This window comes from Megascapheus bottae, chromosome 16, assembly GCF_031878675.1.
Source record: "Megascapheus bottae isolate mThoBot1 chromosome 16, mThoBot2.hap1, whole genome shotgun sequence".
NCBI classification, from domain to species: domain Eukaryota; kingdom Metazoa; phylum Chordata; class Mammalia; order Rodentia; family Geomyidae; genus Megascapheus; species Megascapheus bottae.
In genome coordinates this window covers 19,255,810-19,276,059 of record NC_143524.1, presented here as the reverse complement: position 1 = coordinate 19,276,059, position 20,250 = coordinate 19,255,810, and the positions used below count along the sequence as shown (strand labels likewise).

Below are 20,250 nucleotides of genomic sequence, written 5' to 3'. Positions count from 1 at the left end.
CTTGATGAGTTCCACAAAGGCCATGAACATTTTTTTTTCTTAAAAACTAACTACTCAGGGCCAAGAGTTTGGCCTAGTGATAGAGTGCTTGCCTAGCACGCATGAAGACCAGGGTTTGATTCCTCAGTACCACATATATAGAAAAAAGCTGGAAGTGGCTCAAGTGGTAGAACTATAACCTTGAGAAAGTCCAAGGACAGTGCTTAGGCCCTGAGCTCAAGCCCAGGACTGGCAAAAAAAGTAACTACTCAAAATATCCTCGGATGTCAAAGACAGTACTGTAGTAAAAAGGTGAGTTAATGAATGATAAAGGAAAGAAAAAGAGTATTTGGGATGGAGTTTAAGCCAGAATCAGGGAAGACAGGGGACAGTTTAGTACCTGCCAGAGGAGAGAGGAGAGAATTAGGAAATGTAAATAAATCATAAGCAACTCTGAAGTATTTTTTGGGTTACATTTGAAGTACTTTTGAAATCACTGAGACCCTTGAAGTGGTTTTTTTCCCCCAATTCTTTAACTCTCACATAGCATGAAAAGCTCTGTTGGTTTCCTTTCAGCCACCTCTTGGAGATTTGCTTTTAATTATTAATAAGAAACACTATGCATAGTGCATGGAAGATGGAATAGGTTTGGTAGTTTAAAGGAAAGATTTTTGTTGTTAGTGGTGGTGGTCATGGGGTTTGAACTCAGGGTGGGGTCCAGGCTGTGAGCTCTTTTGCTAAAGGCTAGTGCGCTACTACTTGGAGCCATAGCTCCACTTCTGGTTTTCTGGTGGTTAATTGGAGATAAGAGTCTCAGCCTTTCTTGCTGGGCTGGCTTTGAACCAAGATCCTCAGATCTTGACTTCCTGATTAACTAGGATTATAGATATGAGCTACCAGCCCTTCCCTATTTCCTATATTCTTGCTGAAACCAATAGTACAACACAATTTGTTTGATTTTTCCTAGCGTTTATAATTTTTATTACCAGGAAAAACCCCACATTCTTCATTTCTCTTCTTATTGCAAAGTATAATGCTAATGACCAATGACGGCCAATGATTTTCGGGATGACTCCTGTGAGTCTTAATCTGAAGCCACTTGAATTTTTCATTTAAAAAGTCTTTCAGTATCTGAGTACGTGCAGACTATGGCTTGTTGCAGATTTAAAGAGCCCTGTGGTCTTTGTTTCTAGTGTAGATACAGCTTTATAATTTACAGCAGCTCTCACTAATTAAAATTATAAGCATAATTACTATCCATGATCCTTATTATTAGCTTGCATCCATAAAGCTCAAAATTCACTTCATCCTTTCAAGTAGTGAGTAATTAGTTTCTTTGGGTTTGTGGCTTTATCATCTCTTTATGATCCGTTTGGATTAAATAAACAGCCAGCCTCCCGAAAGATGGTTTTAAAAGGTCAGAAATATATTGTCCAGCTAGTTCAGTGAGGCTAATACCACGTCGAAAACACTGTCTTTCTTTGGTTTACCAGCTAGTTTATCTTCGTTTACTAAAAAATAATTACTGAGCATATAATATGTATTAGCAATTGTGAGATTGCACTCAAAGATTCCGTCTTCATGACATTAAAGCATTTCCAGAAGAATTATATCACACACTGACTATTTTAAAGTATACATATACACAATATAAATGATCCTAAACATTTTTCAGGATAAGGATTGACTATATTTTTTGCTGTATGACCCACATCTAATTCCTAATAGTATATTAAAATAAGGGATTTATCTGAGTTATGAAGATAGCCCCGATGACCTCCAATGGATGAGTGGATTAAGAAAATGTGGCACATATATACAGTGGAATTTTGCTAATTCATTTAGGAAGAACAATATTATGTCATTTGCAGGGAAATGGATGAACTGAGAAAAAATTCATGTTACATGGAGTAAGTCAGGCTTGGGAAGAAAAATGGGGCATGTTTTCTCTCAGGTGTGGAAGCTAGATCTAAAATACAAATATGCACAATAATATGTACAAGATTAACACATTATACACAGAACAAACTGATTAAAGGAGGATATCATTTGAGAAATAATCAAGAGGTATAAATCTTTTGAGCAACTAATATAGAGTTTATTGGAATGAATATCAGGAAGTAGAAACATGTTTTTTTTTGAGGGAGGAGAGGGCAAAATGGGGGACACATGAATGGAAGAAGGAAGGGTAAGCAAACTCAGTCATTACATTCAGTGCACATTATGTAATAAAAAATGAACTATGTTGCTTGAGGTAAGAATGGGAGGGGAAAAACTAGGGAGAACAAAGGAAGTTGACACTGACCAAGAAGCATTGTACTAATAATCTGAGTAATGGAATTGTAACTCCTTTTTACAACTACTTAATAATAATAAAAATTTAAAAATCCAAGATATAACAATAAAAAGACAGTGGTAGAATATATGTCAAACATGTATTAAAAGAAGAATGAGCCTGCATGGGTGGCTTATGCCAGTAATCCTAGCTACTCAGGAGACTGAGATCTGATGATTGCTGTTCAAACACAGCCCAGGAAGAAAAATCCCTGTGAGACTCCTACCTCCAATTAGCCACTCAGAAACTGGAAGTGGTGCTGTGGCTCAAGTGGTAGGGTGTTAGCCTTTAGCATAAAAAGGCTCAGTGACAGGGTCCAGAACCTGAGTTCAAGTCCCACAACTGTCAACAAGAAAATAATGAATGAATGAGTAATTGAATGTCTCAATTTTCTCTTTTTATTTCTTCCAAAATGCATCAATAGAACATCAACCTTTTTCCTGACCTGACTTGTTTTTGCTATCTCCAGGCACATCCATCAGCATGGCTGTCTCCGTGCCACCCACCTTGGGATTCAGTTCTGCTCCTGATGAAATTCAACACCCACATATTAAATTCTCAGAGTGGAAATTTAAGCTATTCCGGGTGAGATCTTTTGAAAAGGCACCCGAGGAAGCCCAAAAGGAAAAGAAGGAAGCATCTGAGGGGAAACCCTCTTTAGAGCAATCACCATCAGTCCCGGACAAGGCTGGAGTTCAGAAGCCAGTCCTGACTCAACCAGCATTAAAGGGCCACCCTAAGTTTTCAAAGAAAGGCCACAACGATGGGAAAACAGGAGAGAAAGCCATCCACCAAGCCAACCTTCGACGCTTCTGCCGCATCTGTGGGAATTCTTTTAAAACGGATAAGCACAAGAGGAGCTATCCCGTCCACGGGCCTGTGGATGCTAAAACCCAAAGCCTTTTGCGGAAGAAGGAAAAGAGAGCCACTTCTTGGCCTGACCTCATTGCCAGGGTTTTCCGGATTGATGTGAAAGCAGACGTTGATTCAATCCACCCCACCGAATTCTGCCACAACTGCTGGCGCATCATGAACAGGCGATTTAGCAGTGCTCCTTGTGAGGTTTACTTCCCCAGAAACACCACCATGGAGTGGCACCCCCACTCACCATCCTGTGACATCTGCCACTCTACCCGGCGGGGACTAAGGAGGAGGAGGCATCACACCCGTGAGCTGCTCAGCAAAAGAATCAAAATGATGCTTGATCGAGCACGACAAGTCCGACGACGCCAGAGAAGAGCCCTGGCAAAGGCCAGCAGCCAGGAAGGCCTGAAGCAGATTGCTGACTGCAGTAAGATCCATCTCAGTACCAAGCTCTTGGTGGTGGATTTCCCTGCACACTTTGTAAAGTCCATCTCTTGCCAGATTTGTGAGCACATTCTGGCAGACCCCGTGGAGACCAGCTGTAAGCATGTCTTTTGTAGGGTCTGTATCTTCAGATGCCTCAAAGTCATGGGCAGCTATTGTCCCTCTTGTCGATATCCCTGTTTCCCTACTGACCTGGAGAGTCCAGTGAAATCCTTCGTGAACATCCTCAATTCTCTCCTAGTCAGATGTCCGGCTAAAGAGTGCAATGAGGAGGTCAGCTTGGAAAGATATAATCACCACGTCTCAAGCCACAAGGAATCCAAAGAGACTCTGGTGCACATCAATAAAGGAGGTCGACCTCGGCAGCATCTCCTGTCCCTGACCCGCCGAGCTCAGAAGCACCGGCTGAGGGAGCTCAAGCTGCAAGTCAAAGCATTTGCGGACAAAGAGGAAGGGGGAGATGTCAAGTCCGTGTGCTTGACCTTGTTCTTGCTGGCGCTGAGGGCCAGGAATGAACACAGACAAGCCGACGAGTTGGAGGCCATCATGCAGGGCCGAGGCTCTGGCCTGCAGCCAGCTGTTTGCTTGGCCATCCGTGTCAACACGTTCCTCAGCTGTAGTCAGTACCACAAGATGTACAGGACCGTGAAAGCCATCACAGGGAGGCAGATTTTCCAGCCACTCCATGCCCTTCGCCATGCCGAGAAGGTCCTTCTGCCAGGCTACCACCCATTCGAGTGGCAGCCACCTCTGAAGAACGTGTCCTCCTGCACGGATGTTGGCATTATCGATGGTCTGTCTGGATTGTCCTCCTCGGTGGACGATTACCCAGTGGACACCATTGCCAAGAGGTTCCGCTATGATTCAGCACTGGTGTCAGCTCTGATGGACATGGAAGAAGACATCTTGGAAGGCATGAGATCCCAAGACCTGGAAGACTACCTGAACGGCCCGTTCACTGTGGTGGTGAAGGAATCTTGCGATGGCATGGGAGATGTGAGTGAGAAGCACGGCTCTGGACCAGCTGTCCCAGAAAAGGCAGTTCGCTTTTCATTCACCATCATGAGGATTACCATCTCACACGGCTCACACAGTGTGAAGGTGTTTGAGGAAGCCAAACCCAACTCTGAGCTCTGTTGCAAGCCCTTGTGCCTTATGCTGGCTGATGAGTCTGACCACGAGACCTTGACGGCCATCCTGAGTCCTCTCATTGCTGAGAGGGAGGCCATGAAGAGCAGTGAGTTAATGCTGGAAATGGGAGGGATCCTTAGGACTTTCAACTTTATCTTCAGGGGCACTGGCTATGATGAAAAACTGGTCCGGGAAGTGGAAGGTCTGGAGGCCTCTGGCTCAGTCTACATTTGTACACTGTGTGATGCCACCCGCCTGGAGGCCTCTCAAAATCTGGTCTTCCATTCGATAACCAGGAGCCATGCAGAGAACTTGGAGCGCTATGAGGTCTGGCGTTCCAACCCATATCACGAGTCAGTGGAGGAGCTGAGAGATCGAGTGAAAGGCGTTTCAGCCAAGCCTTTCATCGAGACTGTCCCTTCCATTGACGCGCTCCACTGTGACATTGGCAACGCAGCTGAGTTCTACAAGATTTTCCAGCTAGAAATCGGAGAGGTGTATAAAAATCCCAGTGCTTCCAAAGAGGAAAGGAAAAGATGGCAGGCCACCCTGGACAAGCATCTGCGGAAGAGGATGAACCTGAAACCGATCATGAGAATGAATGGCAACTTTGCCAGGAGGCTCATGACCAAAGAGACGGTGGAGGCTGTGTGTGAATTAATTCCTTCTGAGGAGAGGCACCAGGCTCTGAGGGAGCTCATGGACCTTTACCTGAGAATGAAGCCTGTGTGGCGATCCTCATGTCCGGCTAAAGAGTGTCCAGAGTCCCTCTGCCAGTATAGTTTCAACTCACAGCGCTTTGCTGAGCTCCTCTCTACTAAGTTCAAGTACAGATATGAGGGGAAAATCACCAATTATTTTCACAAGACCTTGGCACATGTCCCTGAACTAATTGAGAGGGATGGCTCTATTGGGGCATGGGCTAGTGAAGGAAACGAATCCGGTAACAAACTCTTCAGGCGTTTCCGGAAAATGAATGCCAGGCAGTCTAAGTGTTATGAAATGGAAGATGTTTTGAAACATCACTGGCTGTATACGTCCAAATACCTCCAGAAGTTTATGAATGCTCACAAAGCATTTAAAGACTCTGGGTTTACTATAGATTCTAAGGCAACCATAGGGGACATATCAACCACAGAAGACTATCAGGAAAGCCAAGATTCAATGGAGTTTTGAGTAGGAAAATCTCTTAGGATTTGGTCTCACTATATTTTTGGGGGGGGCAAATGAATCTTCCTTTGGGTTGAAAGGAGGTCTTCTAGCATCCCTGACTTCTGTGTGTGCATGTGTGTGTGGGGGGGGTATCACCACCCTAGAAGTTGCAGTGAGAGACCACAGGTGTTGTAACCAAAGTCGGGAATGGATAACAGATGAGCTGATTGCCTGAGCCACTTTTGTAAGCTCAGAAAAGCAACAGGAGAAATCAGTTATTTGAAAGCTCAATAGCTCAGCACAGAAGTAACTGCAGGGGACCTGAGATGAACAAAGATGTGTATGTGAGGAGCTTGAGTGTCAGGAAAATCAAAGCCAAGGCTGTCAAAGAACAGCCAGTGGAGACTAGGAAAGGAATTTGTCTTGTTGTCTTTTTTTTATTTAAGTCTGAATTTAGTATTTTTTTTTGTATTGAGAAAAATGTGTTTTTTCCCTATTTCATTTTTTTGGGGATGAGAGTCTTTATTTTATAAATTTCAAACATCTTGATTTGTTTTGTTAGATTAAAAAGCACTTTCAAGGTTTCTCTGACAATATCTTACACTTCGTATTGTGCAAATGACCTCTACAGAATGCTCTTTCAGGACATTTTTTTCCATTCATTATATGTATACAAAATAACTTACATTAAGAAAAGTTTCAGAAAATCAGCCATTTTCTGAGTTCATGTGGTATCTCTCTTGTCATCTTTGGAGTTTAAGAGGTCACTTGTGATACTAAATTTTTCAGTAATGAAGTTAGACAATGTATCTCTTAGCTATAGTGAGCTGCTAAATATTTCCCAAATACCTATTTAGTTAGCTGTCAGTAGCCAGGTTTGATTGTGTTTCCTTTTGGATTTTAAATAATTTAGAGTTTACGAATTCTTCCCACACAACCTCTAGGTCATAGAGGTGTTTTTTTCTTAACCCTCCATGTTTGCTTATTATCTAAAAACACATTTAATGTCTACTTGAAATTTTCTGCCTGATTTTCTCTAAATAAAATCTAAGACAATTTTAGTAAAATATGGATCCTCCCCGTTTTCCATGTGTTTGTTGTTCCTTCAATTATGATCAGCTAAGTTTCCGTGTATTGAAGTTTTTGTAGCTGTATCTAGACTGTACTTTTCTTGCTAAGCTTAGCTGACCACTTACAATGTAGGGGAAGAATTAATACTTGTATGCTGTTTATTTTTTCCATTTTGGTACTTTTCATTTTATTTTATTATTGTTGGGGTAACATTATTATTGGAGGGGTTACAGTTATATTTGCCAGATAGTAGATGCATTACTTTTCACACACTCATACCCCTTCTTATCTTTTTGTCCCCATTTCCTTCCCCTACTCCCTCCCAATCATATTGTTTTCCCCACTTCCCTTTCCTATTTCAAATAAACAAATAAACGTATAAACAATATACCAGGTAACAGAGTCAGATACAGTAGCAATAGGAGATTAACCAAAGGGTGACAAGAGAGTATTCTTTGTTTACTGTTTTGTTTTTGTTTTCTGTTTTTTTGTTTTTGCCAGTCCTGGTGCTTGAACTCAACTACTTGAGCCATAGCGCCATTTCTGGCTTTTTTTTATATATATATGTAGTGCTGAGGAATTGAACCCTGGTCTTGGTACATGCTAGGTAAGCACTCTACCACCAGGCCAAAATTCTGGCCCCTGGTATTCTTTTTATTCTTACTTTTCCTTACAACAATTCTATGGTGTAGGAATTGTGTTGTTGCCATTTGATGGAGGGTTCAGTAATTTTCCTGAAGTAACAGGGAGGATCAATTCCTGATCTTGAGTTTGAGCTGACTCCTTTTGTTTACAATTTTCTGCTTTTTGGGTACCAGTAGAATTAATCATTACTTTGGTTTATAGGTCAGTGTCAGAATCAGGAGCCACAATTGTCATTACATTTTATAACTCTGAGATGGCATTTTTTTTTTTTGCCAGTCCTGGGCTTGAGCTCAGGGCCTGAGCACTATCCTTGGACTTTCTCAAGGCTAGAGCTCTACCACTCGACCCTCTGCACCACTTCCGGCTTTTTTCTATGTAAGTGGTATGAAGGAATTGAACCCAGGTCTTCGGGCATGGTAGGCAAGCACTCTACCAGTAGGCCAAACTCCCAGCCCCTGAGATGGCATTTTTTAAGGGGCAGGAGTGAGTAAGCTGTGTGTGTGTACGTGTATGTGTGTGTGTGTGTGTGTGTGTGTGTGTGTGTGTGTGTGTGTGTGTGTGTGTGTACTGGTGCTTGAACTTAGGGCCTCCAGCTCTTTTATTAGCTTTTTAACTCAAGACAACACTCTATCACTTGAGCCACAGCTCCACATCCAGCATTCTCCTGGTTAATGGTGGGTAAATGTCTCATTGACTTGCTTGCCCTAGTTGATTTCAAACCACTCAATCCACAGATTTTAGCCACTAGATTACCTATGATTATGGATGTGATCTACCAACTCCTGGCTTAGAACTGGGTGAATTAAAACAAATATTATAAAGATGAAATACAGAGGGGTTACAGTTACATGATTCAGATGAGCTCATTTCCTTTTGAACAGTGTCATCTCCTCCCTGTTCTCTCCCAGTTTTCCCCCTCCCGACTACCTGCCCCCAGATTGTATAGTTGATTTCCAGCATAGTGTCTAGTGGGTTCACTGCTGAGTTGGTTTCCCTTTTTCTCACCATTTCTGTGCTTCCCTTTCCTCTCCCCAAATCAGATAAACTTCTATATAAGTCATTTGTAGGTGTTGAGCTTTTTGACAGAAGCAAGTAATGCTAAGCCACTGAGGAGTCCGTAATAATCTCCTCTGGCTCCAGTAATCTGGGAACTATTGTCTGCATTCTTAGGAATTTGGGATTTTCCTGTTGCTAGCAATTTAGAGAAAGCATGGAAACTTATGTGCTAGTGAGTCATAATGATATGTTAGTGTTAATTAGTTTTTTTCTTCCTTTGATTTTATTGGCCATAATTGCCACTCTTTGTACACAGTATATCAAAGAACTTTGTAATTTAGTTGTCAAACATACATCAGTGACATTATCTTAAATGGTATGCATTTGGTGCTTTTTTTTTGCAAGGATTGAACTTAGTGTCTTCCATTAAAAATGCCTAAGTTTTCCTTGCTTCTTACATGGAGAATATCAAAGACATTCATAATTTAGTTGTCAAAACATGTACATATGTTAATATTGCTTTTTTCTGATTAATTATTTTACATTTTGGAAACAAATGGGCTTTCCAAGTCATCTTTTCCCTCCTTCCTTTCATCCTGACTTACCGGTACAGCTCGTCTGTGCACTAATAAACCACTAAATTCACATAATCATCCTGCTTCTTGAAGCATGCTGATTTGCAGACATCCAACCTCTCATTTCTATCTGTTACTCAATTGGTGGCATGGTAAATACTTTGCAATATTAAATTCCCCTCTTCCCCACCTCCTGCCCCTGCACTGTAAGAACTATTTCCAATGCATGTGACTAAAAACATGATTTATAGCACAACCTTCCCCCTGGTTCCTTAATCAGATCACATTTTGAGAAACTGCAAGAATATCTGGCCATAGGAATTTCAATATGCATAAATGACTCCTGTGGTTCTAGATCATAAGTCCTTGTTTTGTATTTGAGTTTTATTTTTATTTTTTTTTATCATTTTCTAAACAAGGCTCATTGTAAGTGCAGTCACATGCTTCAGGGAAATTCACCACAGTGAATGGAGTATTATTTTTTGAAGTATAGACTGGGACTTCAGAAAATGCAATGTGTTCTGCTTTTTTAATTTTTTTCCCTCTCTTTCTCCTGTGAAACATGCTTCTGCAAGTTTCCCTGCCAACCCACTGAGGTACACTGCAGGGACCAGTGATAGTGCCTGATGAAAATTGATGAATAGTTGGTGTGAGGTTAAGAAGTGCTTTGGGACTAATACACAGGCACACAGATGTCAGAGCAGTAGGGAAAGATGTCTTTTTCTTCTATGTGAACTGGAATTTAGCTTTGCCTCAATTTGTTTTCACAAAATATGGATAGAGATAAAGATTTGTTTGGGCTGACAGTGTGGGACTCATTTACATCAAAGAGAATTCAAATTTCATATAGCCAGAAGGCAGGATTTGTAGGTACCACTGGTGGTTTTTGATTAAAAATGTTTGTATCTTTAGTTGTTGTATGACTGATGTTTTATTCTTTCTGTGCTGAGATTTTTAAGGGAAAGTAGGCATTTTGTACCCATCTCACCTTTCCCCCATTAACTACAGGAATTGATACAGAAATTGACTATAACCATACCTCAGAATTAATTTTTTATGAGATTTTTCTTCTGATGGAATCACACTTCATTTTATTTTCTTGGAAATAATCAGGCATTTTATTTAATGGTCCCCAAGGGTTGTTTTTTGTTTTTTAAATTTCTCCTTAAGGAAATTTTGGGTAGCAGGATGCAGTGTATTTGTTTCATGTAGAGAACAAGTATTTCCATGTAATTGTTTTCATATTAAAGGGTCTGAGTTTCAATACTTATTTTTTTTAATATTTTTATTCATTAACACTGTCAATATTGTTGTTTTGAATTTGTTTGAAATAAAGCTTAATATTTGAAAAGAACTTTGATTTTTATTTCTATTACATTTTAACATTTTAATTGCACTGAATACAGCACTTAAATATCTTTGCCTTGAAGGAAATACAAATGTATTTGTTAATCTTTGAAATGAAAATTAGCATAGTAATAGCATAATTTATCCTAAAGTCAGAGGAAATAGTTTCCAGATATAAGGAAAGTAATAAACCTTTCATTTGCTTTTCAGTTTTTTTCCAAACCTGGTGAAAACATAAAATCTTCTCCAGCAAATTATCTTTTGAAAGTCTTAGATTTGTACATGTTTATAAATCACTCAAATACCATTCTGCTCCATGAAAGATAGTTGGCCCAACTACACTATCATACACTATCAAATAATGAACTCAAGATATACAAGTTATATTTTATTAATCAAAACAATTTTCACATAGAACTGTAAGGAAAGTTGAAAGGAAAACTTGTTTATTGCTAGATACTGCCAAAGACTACTGATAGAGGAACTGAACTGTGGATTCAGCTCTTAAGCCATACTTAACATCCTTTAAGAGGCATATGATTATACGTTTCCTCACTATTCAAGTTAGTTGAGTGCTTATTTGTTGGGATGATTGATGTCTGGAGGCAGGATGGAGAATTACTTCTCTTCGAAGTGATTGTGCCACATTAGATTCTTCCTGACAGAATTAGGTTTGGGAAATATGATGTCTTTTATGGTAAGTTCCAGGTCAAACAGCAATTTCCATACCAGGTGAATGAAGTCTGATAGCATGTAAGTAATTTGGAATTCTTGTCATTGGGGATTATAATGGCTGTCTATTCTTTCTAAATTCACCACAATGAACATTTTATATCACATACTTTCTTTTAAGTAGAAAAGAATAAATTTAACTCAAGACTTCATTTCCTTCTGTGAGTTTTGTTGTACTTTTTGCTTTCCAAGTTCTGAGGGTATTACGATTGATCAAGGTGTTATTTAGAACACAATGTATTTATCTCATACATTTATTAAAGAGTCATAAAAATAGTAAGACAACCTCAGAATTGGATTCATTTCTGTCTCTATATAATGAGCACAATTCAATCCAATGAACTTTTATTGCATATTAATGAGTCCAAAATTATGCTTTCTGTTGGCATATAAAATTAAGAAAGAAACTGTGATTTCTTTCTAGAATCCCACTGTCAGATAGAAAAGACAGGTAAATAAATAATTGCTATGTAAGTTGATCGACACTATAAAGAGAGATCGTTTGGGTGGAAAGATGAGGCTTAAGTGTTCCTGAAGAACAAACTTTAAATGGATGGTAGTTATCCACCAAGGGCAAGGATTTTTTTCTTTGGAGGATACTCAGCATGGATGGGAAATCAGGTATAAAGAGACAGTAGGAAAAGAGGATGGCTTTGAGGATTCATGCCTTGCTATAATAAAGCATTTGGATTTTTGAACCAAAGAAAATTAGGAGTTTTTTTCAGGTATTGTGCCTCAGACTTATGTTCTGGACATTGTTACTGAGTTTTTTGTTCAAAGATTGTATTTTACCACTTGAGCCACTGCTCCACTTGCAGTTTTTTTTTGATGGTGAATTTGTGATAAGAATCTCTTAGACTTCTCTGCCAGGGATAGCTTCAAACTGTGAGCCTCAGATTTCAGCCCCAGGTGTGAGCAACCAGCACACAGCAAAATATCAGATTTTAAAGTTTTGGCTGATTGCTGTGTTTTTAGAAAAGCCATAGCTGGGAAGGGGCCGGGAGTTTGGTCTAGTGGTTAAAGTGCTTGCCTAGCATGCACGAAGACCCGGGTTCAATTCCTTGGTACCACATATATAGAAAAAAAAAAAGCTGGAAGTGGTGCTGAGGTTCAATGGTTTCCCTCATTTGTCATAATCAGTAGAAACCTTGGGCTCTCCTAGCAGAGATTTGCAATGGAGCAAAATGAAAGGATCTCTAGGATATAGAAACATAAGCCATATAATGAATGATTGTTGTTCTTAAGGTACTATGTTATCTCTCATCTCTTTTGCTGTCCCTTGGTTATCTCATATTGTTACAGTATCTCACTTTGTTATCTGATATATCGGATATATTTGTATTTGATTATTTGAAATTGGATAGGGAACGGGGAAAACAAGATGAGGGGTGGGGGTGAGGGGGAAGGAAATGGGGACCAAGACATGTGAAAGGGTATCAATGTATGGGAATTAATGCACCATCTATCTGGCAAATATCATGTAACCCTTCTATTAATTACAATAAAAATATATGAAAAAAAGAAAAGCCATAGCTGTAGAAGGACAGAAGAGGTTGCGGGACCATTTGAGAGCTTGTTTACATACTGTAAGCAAAAGGTAGGAAGGGAAACATAGAGAATGAGTAGCTTTGCTTCTAGTTTAACACCATTATACCAGTATTGTTTATTACTACTTCAAGATAAATAGCCCTACCTCCTCTGGGCTGGTTAGATGCATGCTAAACTGTATCAGCTGGCTGGAAACTCATATCCATTTCTCTTTTTTGGGCATACAATTAAGCTCTATTCCAGCTTAGCCTCTCAATGGTGAGAGGGCATCTCAAAATCCAGTGATGAGGCTTTGTCAATGGTGAATCATTTTTCAAATGGCATCACTTGGTTGGGAATACTTTTGCCATGATTTTCTTTTCTTTCTTTTCTTTTTTTTGCCAGTCCTGGGCTTGGGCTCAGGGCCTGAGCACTGTCCTTGGGCTTTCTCAAGGCTAGAGCTCTACCACTTGAGCCATAGCACCACTTCCAGCTTTTTCTATGTATGTGGTACCAAGGAATCGAACCTGGGTCTTCATTCATACTAGGCAAGCACTCTACCACTAGGCCAAACTCCCAGCTCCCATGCTTTTCTTTTCTTTTCCCTGAATCTGAAGTCTTGAGGACTTCAGGTGATGATGAAGATAGAAGACTTACTGAAGAGAAAAAGCCTGATAGTTTGAGAGACATTTTGGAGGAGAGCCCCTTAGAGTAGCTTGATACGACCACGCACATAGGGCATTGTACATACAAGAAATCGAATTTAATTGTGCAAAATCATTGAATTGTTTCATATTATTTTGGTATAGCAGCTTATTGCTTATTATTCTACAACTTATTGCCCTATTGTCACCTAGGCAGTCTGTCAGAAGTTAATTGGTTCCACCTCAATTTTATTCTCTCTTTAGCTGCTAGATACTGGAGATTCAACAACAAATAAATTAATAATACCTCTTTCATGGTGGAAGTTAAGAGGAAAACATAGAGAATAATTAGTATAAAATAAACTTCACTTGGTCACCCACAATGGAAGGTAGGTTAAACTTACTGAGGCTTTTGGTTCAATAAAGTCCAAGAATGTGCCAGGGATTGAGTATCTGGCAATTATAAGGACTTTCTTCTAGTCCTGAGAGAAGTTACAGCTGGTTGGAAAAGTCAGACATTCACCATACTTTCTAACCAATATTTTGTTGGTTTTGAAATAGTGGCAGTAGTCAACAAGGCAATAAGGACAGAGGCAGCGCATATATGAATTATGTAGTTTTATGTAGGCTGAAGCATGGTGGACTCTGAATGCCAGCATCATTGGAGACAATACTGGACTCATTTTCCTCCTAGTTCTTCCTTTTATCCTAGCTTTTCAGAAGTTTATGTTTCATGAGAGGAAGAAAAATCCCGAAGCCATTAGTGTTATACTTTGAAGACTGTCTAACATGAGCTGATTGATTATCCTTTTATTATGCATCCTTCATTCTTTCAATATTTATTTGGTGGTTTCCACAACCAGAAACTGTTTTCATGATGAGATAAGGATTTCTGTGGGGGAAAATTAGAGAAAAAGATGGGATGGGCAGACATTTTGAATTCCAGAGAAAGGGATTTTTGTACCCTGAGCTGTGAGCTGTGGACTTGAGGAGGAGGACATTAGAAACCTCAAGGATGCTTATACGAGTTGAGAGAAAGGAGGATGTGCATCTTGCTTCCCTGAAAGCTTGGGAGACAGGGATAAAATGATTGTGAGATCTGTTTAACGGAATAACAGTGAGGTTCGCTAATGACAATCAGGAAGACTGACAAGATGTATCCAAGAAAAGTAGTATGGAAGCGGAGAACATCTAGATGATTCCACGGAAGGCATTCTGGTCGAGCTTGGAGAGGAAGGGAGAGAATTTTTTGCTTATTATCATATGAACCCACTAGGGGACAGTAAGCAGCTAAGCAAGAGCTAGACCTAATGAAGCCTGGGAGGTGAGACTGAGGTGCAATTCAGGAATCATCTTCAAAGGCTGATAACAGCAAGGAACACAGCTGTTACAGCAGAATGTAGTGGGGAAGTAGGATGACACTTAAACATATGATGTTTTCTAGAAGTCACAGTAGAGTCATTCAGGAAAAATTCAAACTTCACCTTTACTTGGATAATTATAAATGCTAGTAATTTGAACAAATCCATTCAAATAGATGGCATTTGTAAGTTTTATTATTTTACACACATAACACACATAAAGCTCATTGATACAATTTTTCCCAAAGAAATATTTATCAAGCAATAGTATTGAAAGAGAATACAATTTTGTTCATTGAAGTTAATTCCAGTATCAGGAGTTCATCTACAGTGTGGAACTCAATTTAGTAATATTAAATTACCTTGTTTTTAACTGAATGAGCCACTATGGCTAAATGTAAGGAAACATTCCAAAAGTACTCCAGAAGGCAGGATATTTGTTTCTAAATTTGTCTAATAATCAAATGATGACTTGTAGTTTCAAAATGTTCAGTCTTTAAATACTACTCAGTAAGTATCTAGTTAAATCTTGGCAGGTTCACTGATTTTTATAATATTTAGCGATGGCAAACTCTACATGTTAACCAGAAACAGGCACATCCATGCACATTCCACCCCACCTCCAACCTCCTGATTGCTATATTAAACTTTTATTATTTTGGGAAATAATATCATTCTTCTCCATTAAGTTCATTTGGTTGTCATTTCTCAGAATGTGCTAATTCATCAATTTTTCCAAAATGCCACATTGCAGTGATTTCACCTGTCTTATGAATACTCTCACATGATTGACACATCATTAAGGTATCATGTCATAGAAGGGAGCTTTGAAGGAACACATAATGTATTCAATGAAATGGTACCAAATTAAATGTTCTTCCTTCATGTTAATGGAAATCATACATACATACATATATAAAATTATATGTACATATTTAAAATTTGTTCTGTTTATGTGTGTAATCCAAGTGGTTGCTAAAAATGTATGTTAAAAACACCAGTGTGAGATACTTAAAATTAATCTTCAAAAAAATTTTAGCCAACTACTAAATTGCTACATTGAACAAAATGGTTTGACTCCTTTGTGTGTTAGGTTTTTTGTTTTTTAAAGTAGCATTATTTACTCTACAGGTTCTTAACAAAATTGATACATAGGTTACACATGTACTTTATTATTACAGCTTCCTCCCTTCCTTCCTTCCTTCCTTCCTTCCTTCCTTCCTTCCTTCCTTCCTTCCTTCCTTCCTTCCTCCCTCCCTCCCTCCCTCCCTCCCTCCCTCCCTCCCTTCCTTCCTCCCTCCCTCCCTCCCTTCCTTCCTCCCTTCCTTTCTCCCTCCCTCCCTCCCTCCCTCCCTCCCTCCCTCCCTCCCTTCCTTCCTTCCTTCCTTCCTTCCTTCCTTCCTTCCTTCCTTCCGCCAATCCTGGGGCTTGAACTCAGGGCTTGGGCACCATCCTTGGACACTTTTTGCTCAAGGCTAGTGCTCTTCCACTTTAGCCACAGCACCACTTCCCACTTTTTCTGAGTATGTGGTACAGAGAAATCGAACCCAGGGCTTTGTGCATGCTAGGTGAGCACTCTAACACTAGGCTAAGCTCCCAGCCCCATTATTATAGTTTTCCTGAGTGAAAAACCATCAGATAAATGTTCTCCTTTAAGAAAGCTCCAAGTAAAATATTTTAAAAAGTTTCTAATGGTAATTAGTATTGCATTAAACACTACCACTGAATTCACAACACTAAGATATGAATTTTAAATCAAAATCAAAATATAGTTTTATCATTGTGATGATTTTCAAAAAGAGGTCTAAAAACAAGTTCAAATACGAATTTTTTTTTTTTGCGAAACTAATCAAACAACCTCCTGAGAAAGGATTTCTTGGCAGGAGTCATGATTTTCCCAGATCCTTTCTTTCGGTGAGATTTCATTGGAGGCCGTTGTAAGGGTAGGACTCGTTTGGGAGTTTGTAATGCTCTTGCTATCTTTACATGCTCATTACAGTAATACTTGTTGCTTCCTTCTGACAAATTTATGAGTGTGTGTTCTGCCAGATCCATGCACTGGGCGTGAACCCAGTGTCCATCTCCATGAGAACAGTAGATCATGGCAGGCTTATTGAGCTCAGTTGAATAGAATGGTACCCACGTGTTGATATCCACATCACAAGTAGGGCAGCACGTTATCCAGTAGCCTGTCACGGATTCATCTTCTTCGTCATCTTCATTATAGGTGTCAAATTCATCATCACCATCAAAATAATTTGCTTCTGTACTGAAACAAAATTCTTCTGAATCCTCAAAGGGAGTCGAGTCCCCTTGGTCTTCGGTTGATGTCTGACTGTTGGTGAGTATTTTCTGATCTTTGTTCACATCCTCTTCGGTGCACTTCAACATGTAGAAATAGAATGCTTCTGAAGTAGCCTGTTTATTATCTCCTGGGATGCCAAGGAAAACAGTTCCATTTCCCATGTTACTTCCGAACCATATCTTGCTATGCTTAATATCTGGTGTCCAGTCGGGAGTCTCCATCTCATGAATTTCTATCTTGTTGTCCTCTAACAACACAACGTTGCAGACCATCCTTTTTTGATTTTCATGCTGATAGCCACCAACAATAACAAATTCATCACTGTTTGTTTGAGTTACTATTGCACTGGAGATAGAGATTCCTCCTGTCAAGACAGTGCAATTCACAGCTGGGCTACCCAAAGGGAGGTCAACCTTGATTCTGTATAAGCTAGCAGGACGTGTATTAGTAGCAAGGGAATGTCCTCCTAAAATATAAACAGTATCATTTCTGGCAAGAGAGACATGAAAAGATAGTCCATTCTGCAGTTCAGGAAGAATATATGATGTAGCACACCCAAATTCAAAATCCACCAAGAAAACAGAAGGCAGACAGTCAGTTACACTGTTCCATTTTTCGGTGGTTCTTTGAGTAGAAGGCATATATGACCTTCCTCCAAAGAGAACACCCATGCTTTTTCCTCGACTATACACCACATTAATGGAATGGCCATATCTGGCTTCAGGAACATCTCCTACTAAGTCTTTCTCTGTGCATTGGAAAGTCACTTTTTTAGTGTTCTTACAAACAAGAGATATGCTATAAAACTTATCTGAAATCTCATTGTTTGGAGTTTTTCCTCCGTGGATGATATATTGATTCTTGTCAGAGTCTAACCCGCTTCTAAATAAGCAGATGGCTGGGTAGCGAAGAGGAGGAAGGTAGCAGGAATCTTTGGAGAAAAGAGCAGGTTTCAGTTTGAGACAGGTGTGTTTTAGATCAAAGTGGAAAACTCCTGTGGGGCAGGACCTCTTGGGCCAGCCTTTTTGGCCAAAGAAAAAAACTTGTCCATCGAAATTCATCAGTGAGAAGCCTGGTTGAATTAATGCAATGTTATTGCTGACTGTTACCATTTGCAGTGACATATTCTCTGATGGAGGGTAGATCTTCTAGCTGAAAGAATTACAAAAATACATGATTTAGAATATTTATTTATGTAAGTCACTGTGCTTAAAGTCCCTCATATGTGTTTATTTATTTATTTTTTGAGTATTAGGAGGGTTGGTCAAATTATTTTTTATGCATGCATAGAAATATTAAGAGACCTCTCTGTACAGTTAATACATGCTCAAAACAACAAACAAAAACAACTTCCAGGGCCTGGAGTTTGGCCTAGTGGTAGAGTGCTTGCTTAGCATGCACAATGACCAGGGTTCGATTCCTTGGTACATACATAGAAAAAAGCCAGAAATGGTGCTGTGGCTCAAGTGGTAGAGCTCTAGCCTTGAGCAAGCCCAAGGACAAAGGCTCAGGCCCTGAGTTCAAGGCCCAGGACTGGCAAAAAAAAAAAAAAGAACTTCCACACTATTTATTTATTTATTCATTTATTCATTCATTCATTTATTTATTTATTTATTTATTTATTTATTTATTTATTTATTTATTTATTTATTTATTTATTTATTGTAGTGAGACCACAGAAGCAAAGTTCAGGCAGTCAAGCAATAAGCCCCAGAACTATCTGGGGCACTATCTGAGCAGCAGGGACATGTTTTCGAGCTGTACTGCCTTTCCTTTAGAATTCTGGGAATGGTAGTCCAGTCTTCCTAAAGCGTCCTTACATGTCAGCCAAAAGAACTACACTTCCCAGGAATCCGTTCTCGGCGGGGACGTGCTGCGAGGATAATTTGCCTTTGTTGCTCCTGGAGATTTGTAGGACGTCTGTCCGAGTTAAGGCGCCCAAAGTGTGAAGTGACTAGATGGGAGCCGAGGCGGACAACTAGGGAACAGGAGGTGAGAGCTGTCTGGCACAGACCCAAGGTTGGGGTATGGGCAAGCTTCAGCGGCAGGAAGGAGGCCTGGCAAGGCCTGAGAGTGCCAGGTCCTCCTTGGGCGACTCTCCAACATGTGTCCCAGCAGTGGAGGGCACAGGTGTGCAGTTGCCTAGCAACCGCGGTGGGACAGACATCCGGGCTCGGGGTGCCCGTGCGAATATCTGCATGGACTCCCTAGATCACCACTCAGTTGCACCCTTGAAGACCTGAGGATTGCTGGGTGGGGGTGGGGGGAGCACTGGGCGCAAATAAGGAGGAGGTGAAGTTGCTACAGCAGCGACTGTCTAACTAAACCCAAGATTCTGTGAAGTGCCCGATAGTTTTTACCACCACGGATTAATTAATAACGGGAGATAGTCACTTCAGACGTTTGTAAATGCTGTTGTAAAGCCTCTTCCCCCACACCTCCCCCCCTTTTTTATTCCTTAATTGCTTTTTAGGAAGCACAGACGTTCCCCATTCTCTCTACGCCTAGGAAAATAGTTATTTCAAATCTCTTTGCAGAGCAAGAATTCTTTAATGATTCTGTCGTAACCAGGCCCTAAGCAAAGAGGTTCCAGGCATTCAGCGTTTCGTAAGAGTTAAGCAGTTATTCATTAGGTGATGTCAGCCTGGGGAATTTTTATTATTTACCTACCTTAGTGAGATTCAAAATAGGAAGGTTCCGTGTAGACAGAATGAAGTTTTAGGCGCTAAATGTTACAAGAATTCATTGATTTTTCTTTTTTCCTTTCTTTTCCTTTTTGTTTGATGCCTATCGTTTGGGGCTTGAATTCAGGGGCCTGTTTACTGTCTCTTAGCTTTTTACGCAAGGTTGGTTCTTTACCATTTGGGTGACAGCTTCACTTCTGACTTTTCACTGATTATTGGAAATAAGAATATTGCGCTCTCAGTGCTCAACCTCCTGAGTAGCTGATTCATTTTTTAAAAAAGAGTGAATTGTTAATCGACTTAAAGGCACAATAGAGCAGCAGCTAAGAGTATGGACTCTTAGTGCTGTCTGGCTAGATTAAAGCCTGCCTCTGTCCCTTGGTAACAACATGCCTTTAGACAAGCTGTTTAATATGTCCATGCTTCAGTTTCCTTATCTGCAAAAGGTGATAAATTTA

At 40.0% G+C, this 20,250-nt stretch overlaps 3 protein-coding genes across 3 annotated transcripts in view; 2 read left to right on the top strand and 1 right to left on the bottom strand.

Moving 5' to 3' along the window:
- Window positions 1-2,797: 2,797 nt before the first annotated feature.
- Window positions 2,798-5,929, top strand: Rag1 (recombination activating 1). The gene has a single exon (XM_090348916.1). The coding sequence runs from the start codon at window positions 2,798-2,800 to the stop codon at window positions 5,927-5,929; it is 3,132 nt and encodes a 1,043-aa protein (XP_090205042.1).
- A 10,719-nt stretch (window positions 5,930-16,648) lies between these two features.
- Window positions 16,649-18,232, bottom strand: Rag2 (recombination activating 2). The gene has a single exon (XM_090348915.1). It carries the CDS (start codon window positions 18,230-18,232, stop codon window positions 16,649-16,651), a length of 1,584 nt encoding a protein of 527 aa, XP_090205041.1.
- Window positions 18,233-18,956: 724 nt separating this feature from the next.
- The window catches only part of Iftap (intraflagellar transport associated protein), a 72,200-nt gene continuing 70,906 nt past the window's right edge, over window positions 18,957-20,250 (top strand). The window contains exon 1 of the mRNA XM_090347869.1: window positions 18,957-19,100. The gene's annotated coding sequence lies outside the window, so the exon portion shown is untranslated. The remainder of the gene's footprint in view (window positions 19,101-20,250) is intronic.

Bases quoted from the DNA above. Each gene is read 5' to 3' on its own strand.
- Rag1 (XM_090348916.1), top strand. From the start codon at position 2,798: ATGGCTGTCTCCGTGCCACCCACCTTGGGATTCAGTTCTGCTCCTGAT.
- Rag2 (XM_090348915.1), bottom strand. From the start codon at position 18,232: ATGTCACTGCAAATGGTAACAGTCAGCAATAACATTGCATTAATTCAA.